We start from the raw sequence: 18,219 nt of genomic DNA on the forward strand, positions 1-18,219 counted from the left end.
CTCTACCACACCCCTATGTAGGTGGCTTCTGGGAACGTGCCCAGAGCCTTCTGAAAAAAAGATTAACAGGGAAAGGAATCATACAAGCCAAGAGAGGACAGCTTCTGAGCAGGTTGCCCGTGTGGTCCGCAGAGCGGCTGAGAGGAAGAACTGCCACTGCAGACTGAAGAGGCACTGATAGTCTCTTGACTGATGACTTTTTTCTACCACCAAAATAACAGCATATTGGGTTGAAGTCATTGCCTTGGTCCTGGATTAATCTCTTCAGTAAAACCAGCTTTGCTAACTGCAGAAGTTACATCTAAAAGAGCAAATGCTGACCTATAGCCATTTCTATAAGTTGGCTTCTTATTGTTTTGACATTTAAGATACTTAAAATTATAGTGCCTAAGCTGAAAAAGCAGGTTTGGATATACAAAAATACTTGCTTATCATATTCTACTGGTGCAATATATGTGGTTCAGTTTGAGTGTTCATTACTGTTTATCTTTGAAGCTTGATTGATCTTACACAAGAAAGGATTTTGAAAATTCACTCATTCTACAAGTATTTATTGAATGCTTTTTTACATGTTTAAGACTCTGCACTAGATGCCAGGATGTATAGCTCTTTCCCCTTTATGCCTGTAGGGTCTGTCCTTCAATGTACCATAGTAAAACAGGCTATGAACTTTGCCTCCTCTGTATTTCACAGAGTAACCTAAAAAAAAGAAAAAAAACTTGCCTAGCTAGATATTGAACAAAGATGAGTTTTAAATATAAGTAGGCCCAGGTTTTTCTTTGGGGCCTGCTGCTCGACTGCATTCTCTGCTTTTATTCTTAATGTGAACCATACAGGCTAGAGCTGAAAGTACAAGCCAGAGTTCCCTGAGGACTGCTTTATGACCTGTGGAGTCCTACCAATTCAGTGTTTGGTTTGTTTATGTTAGCTTCCAGTGCCTGGTTGCACATTCAAGCTTGATCCTTACCCTACAGGCTGGTACCACCCCTGCTGAAGAGTACTTGTTGCAGAAGAAGGGAAGGTTGTGCAACTGTAATGTGTAGTTTACTGTTCTGGTTTGAAAGTGGCTACAACCATGTTGCTTCCATTATGCAAAGATTTTAATCTGTAATATTGTACATTTCCAAAGATACTTGCTAAGGCTTAGTTTAATGGATTCTCCATGGGAACTTCTGCAGAGTTAGTCAGATTGTGGGAAGAATCTCAGTTCAGATTCTCAACCCATCCTGTTTATTTCAGGAAAGTGAAGTTTATTTTAGATTTTGAAGGAAGAACTTATTAGAGATTAAACAGGAGTTCACGAGGAAGATTTAAACTACATAATAAAATAGAGTGTGTCATATATTTTATTTTTTGTTTTTGTTTTTGTTTTTGTTTTTTTTCTCCGGTACCGGGAACCAAACTCACGACCTTGCGCTTGCCAGGCAGGCGCTTTTTGCCGCTGAGCTAAATCCCCAGCCCCTAGTGTGTCATATATTTTAGAACCATCCATTAATTTGTCTATAACTAATATCAATTGAAAGCTGTTTGCTGTGTATTAATTAAAGGTGGTCTTCCAAATATCCTTCAGATGTCTAGTTTGGATTTATTTCATTTAAGGAAATTTTTAATACAGAATTTACCAAAGTCATTATTTTCTTCCTTCAAGTTCATCCTAATTAGTTAGAATTTACTGTGGTGTATATGTTTTTAAAATTTACCTTCCATCAGTATATTCTGGTATTTTAAATTTTTACTGGGTATGGAAAGTTCTGGGGACATTACATTGGTTTTTTGAAGCACAGACATACGACGGGGCCCTAAATGTGGCACCATAATGCCCATCACCATTTCTAGGCCTTGCTTCATAAATCTTTCAAAAAGCAAAAACACTGCAAACTTCAGAATAAGAAGGTGCTACAAGAAAATGTTCAGGGAAGACAAATTGGGAGCACTGTGAAACCATATCTTTTTTCTAATGGCATTGGGACAAAAGGTAAAGAATTTAATGTATCAAGGTTAAAGAGGGAGGAAAATTTAATGCAATGGAAAGGAAAAAAGACTTGTAAAATTGGTTAAATGCTAAAAGAAGTTGGCTCTTAAGCTCCCCGTTCCCAGCCTCAATTTCTGCTGCAACAGTTGGATGGAAAGAGGGAGTAACTAGCATTCAGAAGTCTGAGAGCAACCTCCAGCTTCCCTCATTTCTGGTGGGAGACTTACTGGCTAAGTAGAAGCCATATATGTTGGCTTTTAAGGAAGATGATGGCCTTAAGAATGGAATATTCCTAGAACTCCCTGTTGGAAATTTTCAATTTCTTGTCTTTCTCTTTCAGCAAATCCAGTTTGCTGATGACATGCAGGAGTTCACAAAGTTCCCTACCAAGACTGGCCGAAGATCTTTGTCACGTTCCATCTCGCAGTCTTCTACTGACAGCTACAGTTCAGGTACTGTGAGCTTCATGTCCTCTATGGTCTCCTGCTGTTCACCACCCAGTACTCTTCACTGGAAACTGAAAATAGCTCATATCAAAACTGGCTGTCAGCTATTAATTAGTGGTTGGGCAGTGGGAACGTGTGCAGCCAGGCTTGAAGCTAGGAAAGCTTTTGTCATCTTGAGACATTCTTCCCTTGGCTGTCCCTGTGTGTGGTCTATGGCCAGTACCCAGTTGGTGGTGCTGGGCTAATTCCAACCCCCACGCTTACCTACTCACATCTCAAAGGGAGAGACTCGGTGGTATTTTAGCCGACAGACCTGGCCTTGATAAGGAAGTATACTTTGAAGCGTGATTTCTTTGTATAAAATACACTCTGCCAGCTATCTTTTTCTTTCTTGTCCCCAAGGTTGCTTGAATTAGAATAATAAAAATTAGTATTCTGACTCCTTTTTATTTACTAGATTTCCCTTTATGTTGACATGTTCTCCCTGTTAACCTCTGCAGTGGGAAGAATGCGGACTATTACATGGTGACTCCAGAACTGTTTATTTTCAGTCTTAGCTGTCTACAATAAGTAGTCTTTTTCTGATAGAATTGTGCAGAGAGGTTATTAGGAAAAAAATACGAAAGTGGATATTGAACCTTAGAATTGGTCAGAGGAGGAAACATTAGGAGCATCCAATAGAACTCCTCAACTGCAGGTTCGTTGTTAGAAGATTAAAAAGCACGCCCAAGGTCACAGGCTGCTGTTAACGTCAGCAAAGAGATTTGCTTGTACCAAAAGCCACTGATTGTCTGTTGCCACAGTATTGTTCACATTGTGTTGTTACGCTGAAAGCTGTGCTTGAGGTGTAAGGAATGAAAACCAAATAAATAAATAATAAGTTTACCTCTGCCTTGTGCCCCTGATAAGCCTGTATAGACACATGGGCAGACAAGAACAAACAGAGGTATACAGGATTAGCTACTGAAATAAATGAATATATGGATTTACTCGTGGCATGTATTCAAGAAGCAGCTCTAAATATAATGGCTATTATAAATGAAAAATATCTTGTGACAGATAAAAAGGTGATCGGTAACCAGCAGTCTAATTATAGCTGAGACAGAAGAAAAACTAATTTTGAAAAATTTGAGTCATAAGAAGAAGCTGGAATGAGTGAAGAAGTCTTCAGAGATCTGGATGGTCGTGTTATAGAAACCTATGAGAGCATTTTTAAACAGCTTTCTGACAGAGTTAAATTGTCACAATCGAGGAAATAACCTTTAGTGGTATTTGTGTTACCTGGATTTCTGTCCTTTCGAGCACCTATGTATAGAAGTCAGTGAGAGGGTCTTAATGTACTGGCGGAAACAGTGGTGAGGAACACTCATTTCAGAGAGGAAAGAAGTGACTTGAGAGGTAAAAGAGTAATTGTATATCTTCCTACAACCTATCTGAAGGATATATTTAGGTTTTGTGTACAACTGTTATTTAAAGTCAGTCCTCTTGACAGACTTACCCAAGGCTAGCAGCAGAATCAGATCTGCTCGCTTTCCGTGTCGTAATTCCTTCTCTGTGTTCCTTAAGCACAACACAGTGTCAGACGCCTTTGTGAGACTCCTCCCTTGGATCCATGTCAGTAGTTCTCAGAGTATAGTCTTCTGGCCCGCTGCACGTGGGAACTTGCTGGAGATGGCAGTTCTCAGACATCTTAAGACCCCCAAGTGGGACCCCTTGGCTCTGAGGCCTCGCACTCTTTTTTAAAAACCTTCCATGGGCTTCTGACAGATGCTTACTAAGTGTGAAAAACAGTGCTCTATAGAAACAGCATTCCTTATTTCCCTGAAGTTATTTTTCCATTTTTGTCAGGTCTGGTTCAAATCCAGGTTGGGACCAAGTACTTCCATTATCTGGGATTAGTATAGGTGGTGCAGGGTTAGGGACCATGGCTCCTTTTCACAGAACTAACAGCACAGTTTTGTTAGAGTGGGTAAAAACACAATGCTGAGGGATCCACAGCTGTTTCGTTCACACCAGCTCTTAGAACCTGGAGGGATCGAAGTGAGAGTGATGTAAAAGAGCTCCAATGAAAAATGTTCACTTCACTTAAATGACAGCCCTCAGGAGTGGGACTGTGTGGAGGTGGGAGATGGGGCCGTCGAGGCTGGTTTATCTGTCCGTGTTTTTCTCTTCACTGGCTCTAGCTGCGTCCTACACAGATAGCTCTGATGATGAGGTTTCCCCCCGAGAGAAGCAGCAAACCAACTCCAAGGGCAGCAGCAATTTTTGTGTGAAGAACATCAAGCAAGCAGAATTCGGACGACGGGAGATTGAGATTGCAGAGCAAGGTAAAGAAAGGGGTTGTGCAGAAGACTAGAAGCAGCTCTCTTTACCAATCATGAGGATCCAAAGACTGCTTAAGGCCTGAGAGCTGACGTGGAAGTGTCCTGGGAAAAGACAGTTTCCTGGGCTTTCCGATAAATGCTTCTCTGTGTGGGGCTTGAGCCTCAGGATCCTGCTCTTGTTGTCTTGTCTTCCTGTCCTCAGCATGTGGTAATTACACAGAGTATTTTCTGGTTTTCTCCCCATGACACCGTTTTCAGAGATCTACAATGCAGAGTCAGCAAGTCCTGGATTACTACATAGTGGTTAATTATGTGGGATCTTACTGAAAATGCCAACCCCAGAGGCCTGGATTCCCAGAAGCAGCTGATGTGGGAAGGTTCTAAGCTAGGGATGTGGTAACCTAGGGTCTTGTTTGGTCCTGAGCACCCTCTGCTAGGACAGAGTAAAAACTGCTGGCAGTGAGTTAACTCTTAATTCCTCTGTGGCACCTCACTGCCTGGAAGGTCTCTTTACTCTTGTTGTCTTCATGTTGGAGGCATGCTGCGTACTGAGCATGGGTAGAGAAACACACAGAATGACGCGGTAGGGTGAGACAGCAAAGAAGAACGGAAGTGCATGGCTTCCACTGAGACTAAAGTTCTTCCTGGCCTGATGGTTGTGTACGAAAGTGCATTAGCCAGTGTTGTTGACTATTTCCCTCTCTTCCCAAATGACTGGTGAGACTTACCCCCGCTCTGGGTCAGTTTTGAGAACTTCCTTCCCTGTTCAGTCCTCTGCACATAAAGCAGACAGAAAAGAAAGAGAAAAATGCCAAGTGGTTCCATGACCGCTCTCCACTGTGACTCTGCTGCTGAAGCTGCCGGTCATCAAAGAAATGTGCTTAGTTTTCCTGCGTCTTTTCACCGTACAGACCCAGTCCAGCCCTGGCTGTGGGTGGGCAGGAATGGATGCTGTTGCTAGTGCAGACCTGGCTCAAATCCTCTGTTCTTTCACAGACATGTCTGCTCTGATTTCACTCAGGAAACGTGCTCAGGGGGAGAAGCCCTTGGCTGGTGCTAAAATAGTGGGCTGTACACACATCACAGCCCAGACAGCGGTGAGTTTGTTGGAAGAAAGTAGAGGGATTTCTTTTTTTTTTTTTTTTTTTTTTGGTTTTTCTCCGGTACCAGGAACCGAACTCACGACCTTGCGCTTGCCAGGCAGGTGCTTTGCCGCTGAGTTAAATCCCCAGACCCCGGGATTTCTGATAAAGAGAAGCAAAAACAGGTTTTTCCCCTGCAATCTAGCTACCTTCTGAGTCCTAAATATTAAATGGAATCCTTATGGGATCTCCCACAATATAGTGGGATCTCTCAGCAAACCTGTATAGGAAGATTTGAAGTATTGTTATAAAAATGTTATTAAGACTCTGGGTGTAAATATCAATATCAGTGTGCCACTCTGCTTGGTTATACCCCTTTATTTATCTGTATATGTGGTACTAAAGATTGAACCTGGGGCCTTCACGCTATGCTACATCCCCAGCTCTTTTAAAATTGTTTTCTTTTGAGACAAGGTCTTGCTAAATTGTCCAGGCCGGGCTTGAATTTGTAGTCCTTCTGCCTCAGCTTCACAGAACACTGGGATTACAGGTGTCCACCACCATGCCCAACTGGACTGTGCCCTTTTATAATGCCCTAGTTAGCACCTATTGCTGCAGAGTTCTGGATGCTGTGCTTGACCGAGTTTCCCCTTGCCCTTCTTACCCTGTGTCCTACACATCCACACAGGTGTTGATTGAGACACTGTGTGCCCTGGGGGCTCAATGCCGCTGGTCTGCTTGCAACATCTACTCAACTCAGAATGAAGTGGCTGCAGCACTGGCTGAGGCTGGTAAGTTGAGTTTTTCACTACATTTTCCTGAAATGAATGACCTAAACATAGTTTTTAATGTATCCAAATTGTCATTACAATACCATGTCTGTCTAGGGACTATAAAATTTGAGTGATATTAAAAATTTTGCAGGAAGAAAATGGATAATAAAATCAAGTCTATATCCATGATGGAGTATTATGTAGTCGTTAAAAATAAACGTTTGAAAAGAATTCAGGGACATGTGGAAATGCCCAATTCTAATGTTAAATGAACAAAGAAGAATATTAAAGTGCCTGAATTAACCTCATTTGTTTTCATCAAGTCTCATCAATTTTGAGAGAACATAAGTAAGCAATACCTTTTATGCTGATAATACGCCACTGAAAATGTATGAACTACTGGTAAGTTTAATGGGATATGAAATAATTTGCATTGCTAACCTGTTAGGAGAAAGTCAACGTGGAGTTTCTTTAAAAAAAGAAACTCATCTTCCTCAGATTTTCAGAAAGTAACATATAGTAATGCTTTTTATCTTTCTTGCTTGTTCTTTTCTGGTGATTATTGTAGAAAATTTAGGAAGTTCAAAAAATTTATAATCCCATTACACAGAACTGATGAATTTTTCCCTTTTTTCTGTTCTGCATTGATGAAATAAATCTTAGTATGTAGATACTCTTAACATACAAACATTCCTCCTGTAATGACAGAGTTCCGCCCCTGTGACTAAGTCATTAAATGAACTGGTCACTAAATGAAGAATTGTATGGAGTATGTACAGTATGATATTCAGAACAAGGAAATGGTCAAAGGAAACTCCAACTTGATAACTTTGCTTTCAGTTGCATAACTCTTACATGCAGTATTGTAATGTACAACAGAACGTAAAACTATAGTACTGTACTATACAGTACAGTCAGCAAACGTTATACTACTGTATATATAAGGTATATTCTACAAAAAAAAGACATCGGGGCTTTATAAACAAGAGATACAGAACTGTACCAGAAAAAAGATGAATCATAAATCTGAGTCGTGGGTCATAAGTGCAAACAGTGCGCCTTGGTTGTAAGTCTGAACAGTCATTAATTAACACAGCTTGTCAGTATTTCGGGAGTCACCTTTTATATCACTGAGAACTGACAGCGTCATTTGTACGGCTCATTCAGTATGGTCATGTGATTTGACTTTATTATTTTCCTAATACTGAACGTTAGGTTGTTTCAAGATGTTTGTTCATATAATGCTACAGCCAGGTATAGTGATGCACACCTGTAATCCCAGCACTTGGGAGGCTGAGGCTGGAGGATCGCTGCAAGTTTGAGGCCAGCCTTGGCTACATAGTGAGTTTTATCCCAGCCTAAACTACACAGTGAGATCCTGTCTCAAAAAATTCCAAAATAATAATAATAATGATAATGATGATGCTCCAGAGAACAACTTTGTCTTGATCCCCCTTCATTTTATCTCCTTATAACAGAGTTCAAAGTATAAAGTTGGCCCAGTGAGAAGAAACATTTAAGTTTTTCCCTCTCTCGAATAGTCTGTGTTGCCCTTTTCTCTCCACATGGATCTCAGAAATTGTTACCGGTATAGGACACTCCTCATAGGAAGAAGTAGCTAATTTATTTCTGTCTCTGTAGGAGTTGCAGTGTTCGCGTGGAAGGGGGAGTCGGAAGATGATTTCTGGTGGTGCATTGACCGCTGTGTGAACATGGATGGGTGGCAGGCCAACATGGTAATAATGCATGTCCATCTTACATTTCTGACTATAGATTTATTTCCTTTTTTCCACTGACGCATGGTTCCCTAAATATGTTTGGATGTTTGGTCTTAAACACTGACTTTGTTGCCAGATGTTTAGCTCGAAACCTATTCAGAATGGGCCAGAGATGTGCAAGGCCCTGGATTTTATCCCCAGCACGAAAAAAAAAAAAAAAAAAGAATGGGTCTGAGTACCGAGTGGAAAGGTGGGGGAAGGGTAATATTAGCTGAACATGTGGCTCAGACACAGCAAAATGAAATAGAAGGAAATGATGTGATCCCTCTGTGGAGTAAGAATCTGGTTTCTTTCCTTCCTGCCCCAGCTCTCGTTTTTTGCAAAAGGGCTATATATTTCCAGACTCTAGACTAAAAAATGAGTCTGCAACTAGCCTAACACTCTTCATGATAGCCTCGAGCAAACCTAGGAATCATTTTAACCACTTTACACGAGCAAATTTGACTGTATTTCCACTGTCCAAGCCTGTTCTAAGGAGCTCTAAGGAATGCTCTTCCAAAACACCCAGGGCTCTCTTACTAGGACAGAAAGTGGGCTCGAAGTTCCCCCCAGCTCTAGCAGCCTGAATGCCCATAGAAGTCTTCTGGCTGTTCTGTAGATCCTGGATGATGGGGGAGACTTAACCCACTGGGTTTATAAGAAGTATCCAAACGTGTTTAAGAAGATCCGAGGCATTGTGGAAGAGAGCGTGACTGGTGTTCACAGGTAACAGATTCTGGAGTAGCTGCCCCTTGTGTCCTTGCCTCAGCAAATTCTTCTGGTCTCTAATAGGCTTTAGGGCTGTGTCTCAGATGTGCAGTAACTTCATGGGAATATCTTCATTAGATAAATCTGAGTTTTTACTTTTGAAAAATTAAGGTGATGCTAGAAGAAAGTTTTCAGGTTCTAGTTGACATGTTGTCTCGTATTTACTTCACTGAGTAATTCTCAACTAGTGTTTTGGGCCAAGGGAGTAAGGAATGAATGTTATCTTGAAAAACCATACTCAATATTGTGTTATAATTTTGTATTTGAAATATGAAAAGCCTGTAAAACTATACGTTTTATACAAAAAGTGAAACTGTGCAAAATAGTCTTGGCTCGATGAAAATACCTAAAATATACCTGGAAGTATTTCTCAACTAGGGGGTGCATTGCACATGTTTACCTGGTCACACACACCAAATCAGAATTCCTTTATGAGAACTGGGCATGGTTTTAAAGATGAAGAAATGCTGGCCTAAGGATATAATATCCCCTTTATGAAATAGAAGTAAATTTCTTCAACTGAAAGGTTTTTTATTTTCCTTCCAAAATTAAAAGGTAGAGGGTAAAGAAAATAAAAAAGTCAGGAGAGATGACAAGGAAATAATGATGTTTACCAATGTCCTTGGGCAGTAATAAAGACTGGGGAGGGCAGCATAGAATTTGAAAAGAATGGGACTGGTTTTGCCATGTATTATGTTTTTCCAGCTCACTTGGTTTTTATTTGTTTTTGTGACCTCTTGTCCCTTTAGGCTATATCAACTCTCCAAAGCTGGGAAGCTCTGTGTTCCGGCAATGAATGTCAACGACTCTGTTACCAAACAGAAGTTTGATAACTTGTACTGCTGCCGAGAATCCATTTTGGATGGGTAGGTTGAAGTGTACATACATTCAAATTTAAAGGGGTTAGAGCCAGACTGGGTTTCAGTGTTAGTCTGGTATCACTGCAGTCTTGTCTCCTGGTCTTCTTTTTGGCTTTAAAAACCTCACTTTAACTTTTTGCAGAGGGACTGAGTTGAGCTTTGAGTTGAGCCCTTATCTGTTTCCACAGCCTGAAGAGGACCACAGATGTGATGTTTGGTGGGAAACAAGTGGTGGTGTGTGGCTATGGTGAGGTAAATAGCTGAGCCCCAGTGTCTCTGTCCCTTCATAGACATTTTAGAGATACTTGATGGATGAAAAAAGGAATATTGGGTGGTGTGCGCCACTGATGCAGTGTCACAGTGTGTTTTTAGACAATGTACCTCAAAATAATAGCAAAAATCTTCTTCGGACTCATGAATAGAGACATACAAAATGAACTGAGAATTCAGTTTTCCAATTTCACCAGTTTGTCTTGTGAAATGAAATGTCAGCATCACTTTCCTCTTAATTATAACAGTAGCCATCTATGGGATGTAATTCAAGGGAATATATAGGATTTTAGCCCCACACATGGCACGCAGGAAAGGGAAGTGGCATGTGGCTGGATATCTCTAAACCAGAGTGAGTTACATATTTATTATCTTCCAGCAGTAGCCCACAGAAATTCTTGAGCTGCTGGGCTGTCCTTGAATAGATACAAGTGAGAATTACCAGCTTTTTCTAGAATAAGAAATTAGAGGTCACAATTGCTTTTGCTTTGGTCTTGTTTTCCTAATGATAGCAGTTATCCAAAGCCCCACCCTTGCTGTGACACATCTGCTAAGTTACCCACCCAAGTAAAGTTCAAAATGTGATCAGATCTGTTTGCTGCTTGGGGTTGGAGCCTCCCTGGAAGTGCTCACCAGGTGACTGGTGATGTCAGGAGTGTCAATTCCTATCTTCCCCAAGAGCCTCACTCTTCCACCGTACATGCTTTACATCAACCTGGTAACCTGACCGTTCTTACGATTGGCAGGTAGGGAAGGGCTGCTGTGCTGCTCTCAAGGCCCTTGGAGCAATTGTCTACATCACAGAAATTGATCCCATCTGTGCTCTCCAGGCCTGGTAAGAACAGAGTGATGATAATACTATTATATTCACTCCGGATACTTATATTTCTGAGATTCTTTGTATTTCATGATTGATTGTATTAATCACTTTTTGTTGAAATTGTCCAAGGAATGAGAAGACTTGTATTACTCTATCCGCTTCACTCTAATCCTGGGTTCTCCTAGCCTGGCATTTTCTCTTCCTAGATGAGTCTTAGGGCTCTGCAGAAGCCAGTGTGTGTGTATAGTTTAGCAAGCCTATCACTAGCATTCCTGGGAAATAGCACTGACTCTGACTTCAGAGGAGTGTCTCACTTTGTGACCAGCATCCTTCACACTGCCTCCCTGCTTTGCTCATAGTGTATCTTTCTTCTTCCAGCATGGATGGGTTCAGAGTGGTAAAACTAAACGAAGTCATCCGGCAAGTTGATGTTGTCATAACTTGCACAGGTATGTGTCATGCTTTGGTGCTAACTTCAAGGCTAAATCCCAAAAGTGACCTATATTTCAAACAGTATAAGCCTGTGCTCAGTATAAAGCCTCAGACCTGCAGTAAACTGTCAGAACCATAACATATTTTCCAGAGGGAGACCCCTTTTTTCCCAGGGTAAATTTTTATATTGTCATTTTTCCCCCGAGCAGAAGTGGCGATGGAAGGTCCAGGGAGGAGGGTGGGGTACCGCAGGGTCCTCAGCATGGTGCGTGAGGAAGGTGCCTCCCCCTGCCAAGGGGCAGAGCCACCATATGTCCGCCTGCACCTGGCCAGACCCTACCTGGAGCCCTCAGGCTTGGCCTGTCCCCTGGGCTTTATTGCCTCAGACAGCTCCTACGTCAGCTGCACGTAGGCCCTGTCAAGGCTGTCGATGATCCGCAGCTCTGTGTACTTCTTTTGTGTACAAGCTCTTTAATGCCAGCAGATTTCCTCCTGTGTCCTGACTGGAAACGGTCAGTACCTTTGTTCCCCAGCATCTCTCCTCTCAGCCACCCATTTTTATTTTTAGGAAATAAAAATGTAGTGACGCGGGAGCACTTGGACCGCATGAAAAACAGTTGCATCGTATGCAATATGGGCCACTCCAACACAGAAATTGATGTGGTGAGGCTTCCGTCAGTTGTCGCTAGTTCTTTTTCCTGTCTTCCACTATAGCCATAGTCAGTTGTGCCTTTTTCCTTTCAGACCAGCCTCCGTACCCCAGAGCTGACGTGGGAGCGAGTACGTTCTCAGGTGGACCATGTCATCTGGCCAGACGGCAAGCGTGTCGTCCTCCTGGCGGAGGTACACAGCAGACTGTGGCAGAGCAGTGCAAGCTGTGTAGTTGGATCCACAGAAGGAGGGGAGGCAGGGGAAAAATATTGGGCCTGTGTTTGCCTGAATTCTATCTTAGGATAGAAGGACATTTCTCAAACGGCTTCAACCACAGAATAGAAAGCATCCAAAAACTTACCTTTTTTTTGCTAAGTAACATATTATTTCCTGACCATAGCTGGTTTTCATCCTTTCACACTCAGACGGATTTGCAGAAAATAGGATAAAAGCCAGAGTCCCAATCTGGAAGTGTAATTCCTCCTCTTCCAACTGAGTATAGAGGGGTATGAAGTCCTTTCGTGCATTTACTTGACTTGTATTTCTCTGGGAGCCAAGAGGGACAGCAGTTCATCCCAGGATTCTCTCTTACCTATCTAGGGTCGTCTGCTCAATTTGAGCTGCTCCACAGTTCCCACCTTTGTTCTGTCCATCACAGCTACGACACAGGTATGCAGCAGCAGGTCTGCTTTTCCTTCGCTGTTACTCATGGCACCAGGCATGCATAGATCAGAGTCCTGAGGGTATGCTGTGGTGCATACTTACCAACATACTCTTTTCTGCATATCCTAAGTTGCAGAGGCTTAGGTTTGCTCAGTTAAAGAAAAGAGTCATTAGTCAGTGTATGTGTGTCTGAACTGTCTGTTCAGTTGAGTCTAGTGTTCCAGCCTAACTGTGTTTAGCTTGTTTTTTTGTCAGGAACTAAACAAAAACACTAGCAAATCTTCTTACGATGTGTGCTGGCCTTTAATACAAGCAGAGTCCTCGATGCTGTCGTGATGACAGATCAGTGTAGTATTTGTCCCAAGTCACTGTTAAACTTTATTTTTATGTTCCTAAGAAGTGTTTTTATTTCCTGGCCCCTTTTTCCCGCTTTAGGCTTTGGCACTGATAGAACTGTATAATGCACCTGAAGGACGATACAAACAGGATGTATACTTGCTTCCCAAGAAAATGGGTGAGTGAAAAACAGGAAACCTGCATTGATCCCTAGATGGCTACATTCTTTGGTAAAATGACTGTCACAAAGAACACCAGATTTAGAGTCAGACTTCTGATTTTTCTACTAGTGTTTACTAGTTGTTTGACCTTAGGACAGATTTAATAGCCATGAATCTCTGATTCTTTTATCAGTAAAGTAAAAATAATACCATATATAAACATTGCAGGTTGTAAGGATTACAGCTAAAGAGTTACAGTGCTAAGTGCAGTGGTTTAAAGTGGTTGCTGTTATTGTCACATAGCTTTAAGAAACTGAGTAATCTTCTAGCCTGTAGCCAAATGAGAGAAACAGAAGCGAGTTTTCTTGTCCAACCTCTGTCTCACTTGGCAGATCACCTCCTGTGCAGCTTCTAGGGGACAGCTTAGTTCGCGTGATGCAATGCATCTCTGTCCTTTCTGTGCCGCTGTGACCCCCTCCCATCTCCTGTAGGCAGCCCAGATGCCTGAACGAAAGCTAAAAAAAGTCTTGCTTGGGTCCCCTGCAGCAGCTTACCTCAGATTGGGTTTTTTTTAAATTCATAAAAGTGAGAGAAATTTACTGGGGAAAAGCAGTAAATTTGTACCAGTTACATTAGAAGTCCATGGTCCTGAGATTCATTGCCTTTATAGATCTTATCTTAAATAAATGCTAATGACACAGAACTCTCTTGAGCTTTCTGGCATCCGCTTTGGTTTGTAATTGGATTATAATTTAATCTAGTTAAGGAGGTTGCTGCAGGAAGGTGGGAGTAGAGATGACATGTTGGCTGCTGAGGTGAGGCCAAAACTTTTACCAGTGAAGGGTAGAGAGGTGTGAGTCTGCAGCATTTTGTCTCTCTGGTAAGTGGCTTTCTGTGTGCATTTGGGTGGTACTGAGAGACGTGCCCTGCCAGAAATGTAGCTTTCAGGACTTTTTAAATTTATAAATATTTCAAGTTGTGGGTTCTTTCGAAGTTACTGCATCCTTGTCTTCTTTCTCAAACAGCTGCAAATGAAGTTGAGGGAGTGGGTACCCGGAGAGGTGTGTGTGACACTCCTGTCTCTTTACTTTTCTAGATGAATATGTTGCCAGCTTGCATCTGCCATCATTTGATGCCCACTTGACAGAGCTAACAGATGACCAAGCAAAATACCTGGGACTCAACAAAAACGGGCCATTCAAACCTAATTATTATAGGTAATTTGGAGAAAACCAGTGAAAAGCTTTCTTCCCCAGTATTAAACCAGCCACCCTACCTAGCTTGCTTTCTTCAGGTGCTAGGCCTGATTTTGAAGAGTGTAACGATTCTACTCCAAATTAACGGGCCAGACTGGAGGTATACCTTAGTGATAAGAGCGCTTGCCTAGCATGCATGAGGCCTTGGGTTTAATCTCCAGTACCACCACCAAAAAAAAAAAAAAAAAAAAGAGGATACAGAGAAAAATTTGCATATTTTACATTTAGTGGTAGATATAGAGAAGTATTTTGAATTTGCAGAATTTAGGCCTCATCCCAGAGATTCTGATGTACTTGATTTAGGATGAGCCCCAGGCAATTACTTTGTAGAAGCTCCCCAGTCTGTTGCTAATATAGTTCAAAACCACTGACATATATTATCAGAGAGCAGACAGTAGCAGAAGTGGCCCTAGCAGGGGTCCCGTAGAAGAACAGGAACAAATGATGCCCTGAGGATTGACTACAGGGGTCCCTGGGCCAGGAGATGGTATTGTTTCTGATTCTTTCTTGGAGCTCTCATATGGAAAACATAAATGGTAACCAATTCATCTCTTTCTTTACAGATACTAATGGACCATATTACCAACGATCAGTCCATGTGAACCACATGACTCTAAAAGACGTATTTTTAAAGATAACTTTTATTTTCTTTTTATTTCTTTCCTCTTGATTTTTTTTTCTATAATTTCATTCTCATTTTCTCATCACATTATTTGAGTTCTGCAGACCGCACAGGAACTTGCTTCATGGCTCTTTAGATGAAACTGAGGTTTAAGGTTCCTCACCCTAATCACTAAAGAAGGATTTCACTGTCCAGGCCCAGAAAGGTGATTCATTCTTTACCATTTCTGGAGATTTTAGTCTTAATTTTGTACCTTATTAACAGGATATGCTAAGGTACCTTCTAGGTGAACAATCTGCAGTGTCTAAATTGCCTTAAAGGAGCCCATTTCTTAGCTGCTAAAATCAGTGCTCTTTCACTTCTTCAGAGGAGCAGGGATGGCACCTACCAACGAGGTAGGTGAAGTGTAGCTGGTGCATGTTAATTTCCCTTAGGAATTCCAAGCCCTGTTTCCTGTGTAAAGGTGGTATGTCTGGTTCAGAGACGTGTACTAGTGAGTGTTGCTTGTTAAGATCCAGTAGACCCACTTGGATTTATAGTCCAACCCTTCCTCCACTCCCACCACTCTCTCACTTTTCTAGTTTTTAACTAGAGTGCATTCTATCAAGTTGAGTTTTGTACCCTAGCATTTATTTCTGTTGTATTTTTTAAAAACTTAAGAAAAATTTTTAGTGTTAACACTGAGGAACTGCTTGAGTGGCTAGTTGTTACCAATTTCTCGTTTGAACCTTTGGAGCTAAGAGCGCAGCTTGAGTCTAGAGAAATCCTAGTCTCAAACTCTGAATGAATCCGTGTGTTTCTAGTCCTTAGTTTGTAGCATCAACAAACTGGAGCCATAAGCAAATTCTCTCAGCTCTGCCCCATACAGCTTATGCTGAAGGCAAATTTCTTGAGCCATTACTCCATATAAAACACTGAGCTCTATCTAGGTTTTATCCTTTAAAAGCAAAGTTCTGATCAGCTGTGCTTCCGCACCCTAAAATATTTAGAGGGAGGTAGGTGTGGATGGGAGGAAGAACCATAAACTGGGCCCTGGTGAAATAAATCTAACTCCATAGAACTTGCCTGGGACTGTAGGCCCTGCATAGCGTGATTTTTACAGAAGTGGTACCTCTTTAGATTGATACATACCACCAAAAAAGTTTATTAACTAAGATCTTAAAGGGCAGTTTGTGTGTAGAGAAAGGAGTCAGTACATCTTGACTCATACTCCAAAAGAATCCCCAGAGAGGCGCTCTCAAAGATCAGAGAGATGTAGTCCCATGCCATGCACCCTGCTTATAGCATTTCTGCATGGGCAGATGAGCTTTATGCTCGTGAGCTTTAAGTGTATAATTATCCAGGATTCCAAATCCTCAACTTGTTCTAGCTTGTGATCCTTCAAATCTGGATCATGCATTAGTGCTAGATTCTAGACATTTTCACTTCTCTTTCCACTGATCAGAGAAACAGACATTAAAAGCAGAAATACAAGAAAGGAGAGCTTTTACCCTGCAGCTTTCCAGCAGGGGACAACTATCTTGCCAAAACTTTTTTCGCCCTTTTCTCTGTTTCTCCCCACCCGGTCTCTACTCCTCGCCAGTATGACCGTGCTTTCTTCTCTGTAGATGCTAACAATTGAAGCCCTTTTTCCTAAGGCACTTAACCAGCCAATCAGAACACCACATCTGTTAGGGGAGATAACCTGGCCAACAGTGTATCTATGGGGCACCTCTGCCGGAAAAAGGGGCCCACGTCCTGCTGCCCTCTGGTCGGCCCTCTGGTCCTGTATCTGTTAGTGTGTCCATAGGAATCATAGGTAAGGGCTCCGTCTCTGTCAAGCCATGTAACAAAGGACACCAGAAAACGTCTGGCATCAGAGGGAGTATGTGGAGAGCAACTTGGGAGGAAAAAGTTCATTTTGTATTAAATGATTTTTAATGAATGCAATATTAATCCTTGCAGATGAGCAATAATCATTAAAGTCAATTAAAAAGATAAGGCCATATTGTAGTCTGTGTCATCATTGGCTGAATCACAAAACTGCATTAGAACCTCTTTTCTAGGATGGGACAAATCATTGCTCAGTGGTATTTAATAGATTTGTTGAGTACCAAATACAGAGAGAGGCTGGATGTAGTACTGTTCGTTAGTATTTTTTGAGACAATCTAGCTCAGTTGTCTATAGATTGTCATTGAACTCCTGGGCACAAGCAGTCCTCCTGCCTCAGCCTCCCCAGTAGCAGGGACTACAGGCACGCACCACTGCACCTGGCTATCTTAAATTGCTTTAAATTGGATGCTAAATGTCCAAGGTAGCATCCAGTTGCTAATCAGATGTCAAAGGCTTGGTCCCCAAGGTGACACTGTTGGGAGGTATGGTAGAACCTTCGGGAGGTAGGGCCTGGCAGGAGGTACTTAGGTCACTGGAGGTGTGGGGTTGAAGGAGATTGTGGGGCCTTGGTCCCTTCTTTCTCCTTTTTTGCTCTTTGATGTTGAGCAGTTTTGTTCTCTACCTCTTGGTGCCCATCATGATAACAATGCGCTGCCTCACCGTAGGCCCAAAGCAGCGGGGCCAATAGATCATGGACCGAAACCTCAAAACCATAAGCCAAAAAAACCTGTGTTTTTTGTTTGGTTGTTTTTTTGTAGAGAGTTTTGTTTTTGTGGTTTTTTGTTTTGTTTGTTTGTTTGTTTTTTGAGACAGGACTTTACTAAGTAGTCCAAGTTGACCCAGAACTCACTGTGAACTTGCTGTACAGCCCAAACTGGCCTCAAACTCACTATCCTCCTGCTTCTGCCTCCCAAGTGCTAGGGTTGGTTACAGGCCTGTGGCACAACACCCAGTATAAACCTTTTCTTTATAAACTAGGGCTAGGGATTTAGCTCAGCGGCACAGCGCCTGCCTGGCAAGTGCAAGGTCGTGAGTTCGATTCCTGGTACCAGAAGAAAAACAAACAAAAAAACTAATTAAGTCTTTCATTATAATGACAGAAAGCTGATGAATATGTTTTGTATGCCTGCTTTGTGCCAAGCCTCAGGTCTAA

At 41.9% G+C, this 18,219-nt stretch overlaps 1 protein-coding gene across 2 annotated transcripts in view; it reads left to right on the plus strand.

Moving 5' to 3' along the window:
- The window catches only part of Ahcyl1 (adenosylhomocysteinase-like 1), a 38,484-nt gene extending 21,306 nt beyond the window's left edge, over positions 1-17,178 (plus strand). The window contains exons 2-17 of one of the 2 annotated variants that reach the window (XM_005388904.2): positions 2,313-2,424; positions 4,602-4,745; positions 5,739-5,839; positions 6,513-6,615; positions 8,239-8,333; positions 8,974-9,080; positions 9,872-9,988; positions 10,171-10,234; positions 10,999-11,087; positions 11,451-11,521; positions 12,073-12,167; positions 12,249-12,347; positions 12,756-12,824; positions 13,254-13,332; positions 14,412-14,532; positions 15,135-17,178. In XM_005388904.2, coding sequence (XP_005388961.1) covers positions 2,313-2,424; positions 4,602-4,745; positions 5,739-5,839; positions 6,513-6,615; positions 8,239-8,333; positions 8,974-9,080; positions 9,872-9,988; positions 10,171-10,234; positions 10,999-11,087; positions 11,451-11,521; positions 12,073-12,167; positions 12,249-12,347; positions 12,756-12,824; positions 13,254-13,332; positions 14,412-14,532; positions 15,135-15,141 — 1,473 coding nt within the window. In that variant the 3' untranslated portion in view covers positions 15,142-17,178. Of the gene's footprint in view, positions 1-2,312; positions 2,425-4,601; positions 4,746-5,738; positions 5,840-6,512; positions 6,616-8,238; positions 8,334-8,973; positions 9,081-9,871; positions 9,989-10,170; positions 10,235-10,998; positions 11,088-11,450; positions 11,522-12,072; positions 12,168-12,248; positions 12,348-12,755; positions 12,825-13,253; positions 13,333-14,411; positions 14,537-15,134 lie in introns of those variants that run through there. The other variant, XM_013516542.1, reaches the window with a different exon arrangement.
- The last annotated feature ends 1,041 nt before the right edge of the window (positions 17,179-18,219 follow it).

The sequence above is a fragment of the Chinchilla lanigera genome, unplaced genomic scaffold (assembly GCF_000276665.1).
Source record: "Chinchilla lanigera isolate Chin_1 unplaced genomic scaffold, ChiLan1.0 scaffold00034, whole genome shotgun sequence".
NCBI classification, from domain to species: Eukaryota; Metazoa; Chordata; class Mammalia; order Rodentia; family Chinchillidae; genus Chinchilla; species Chinchilla lanigera.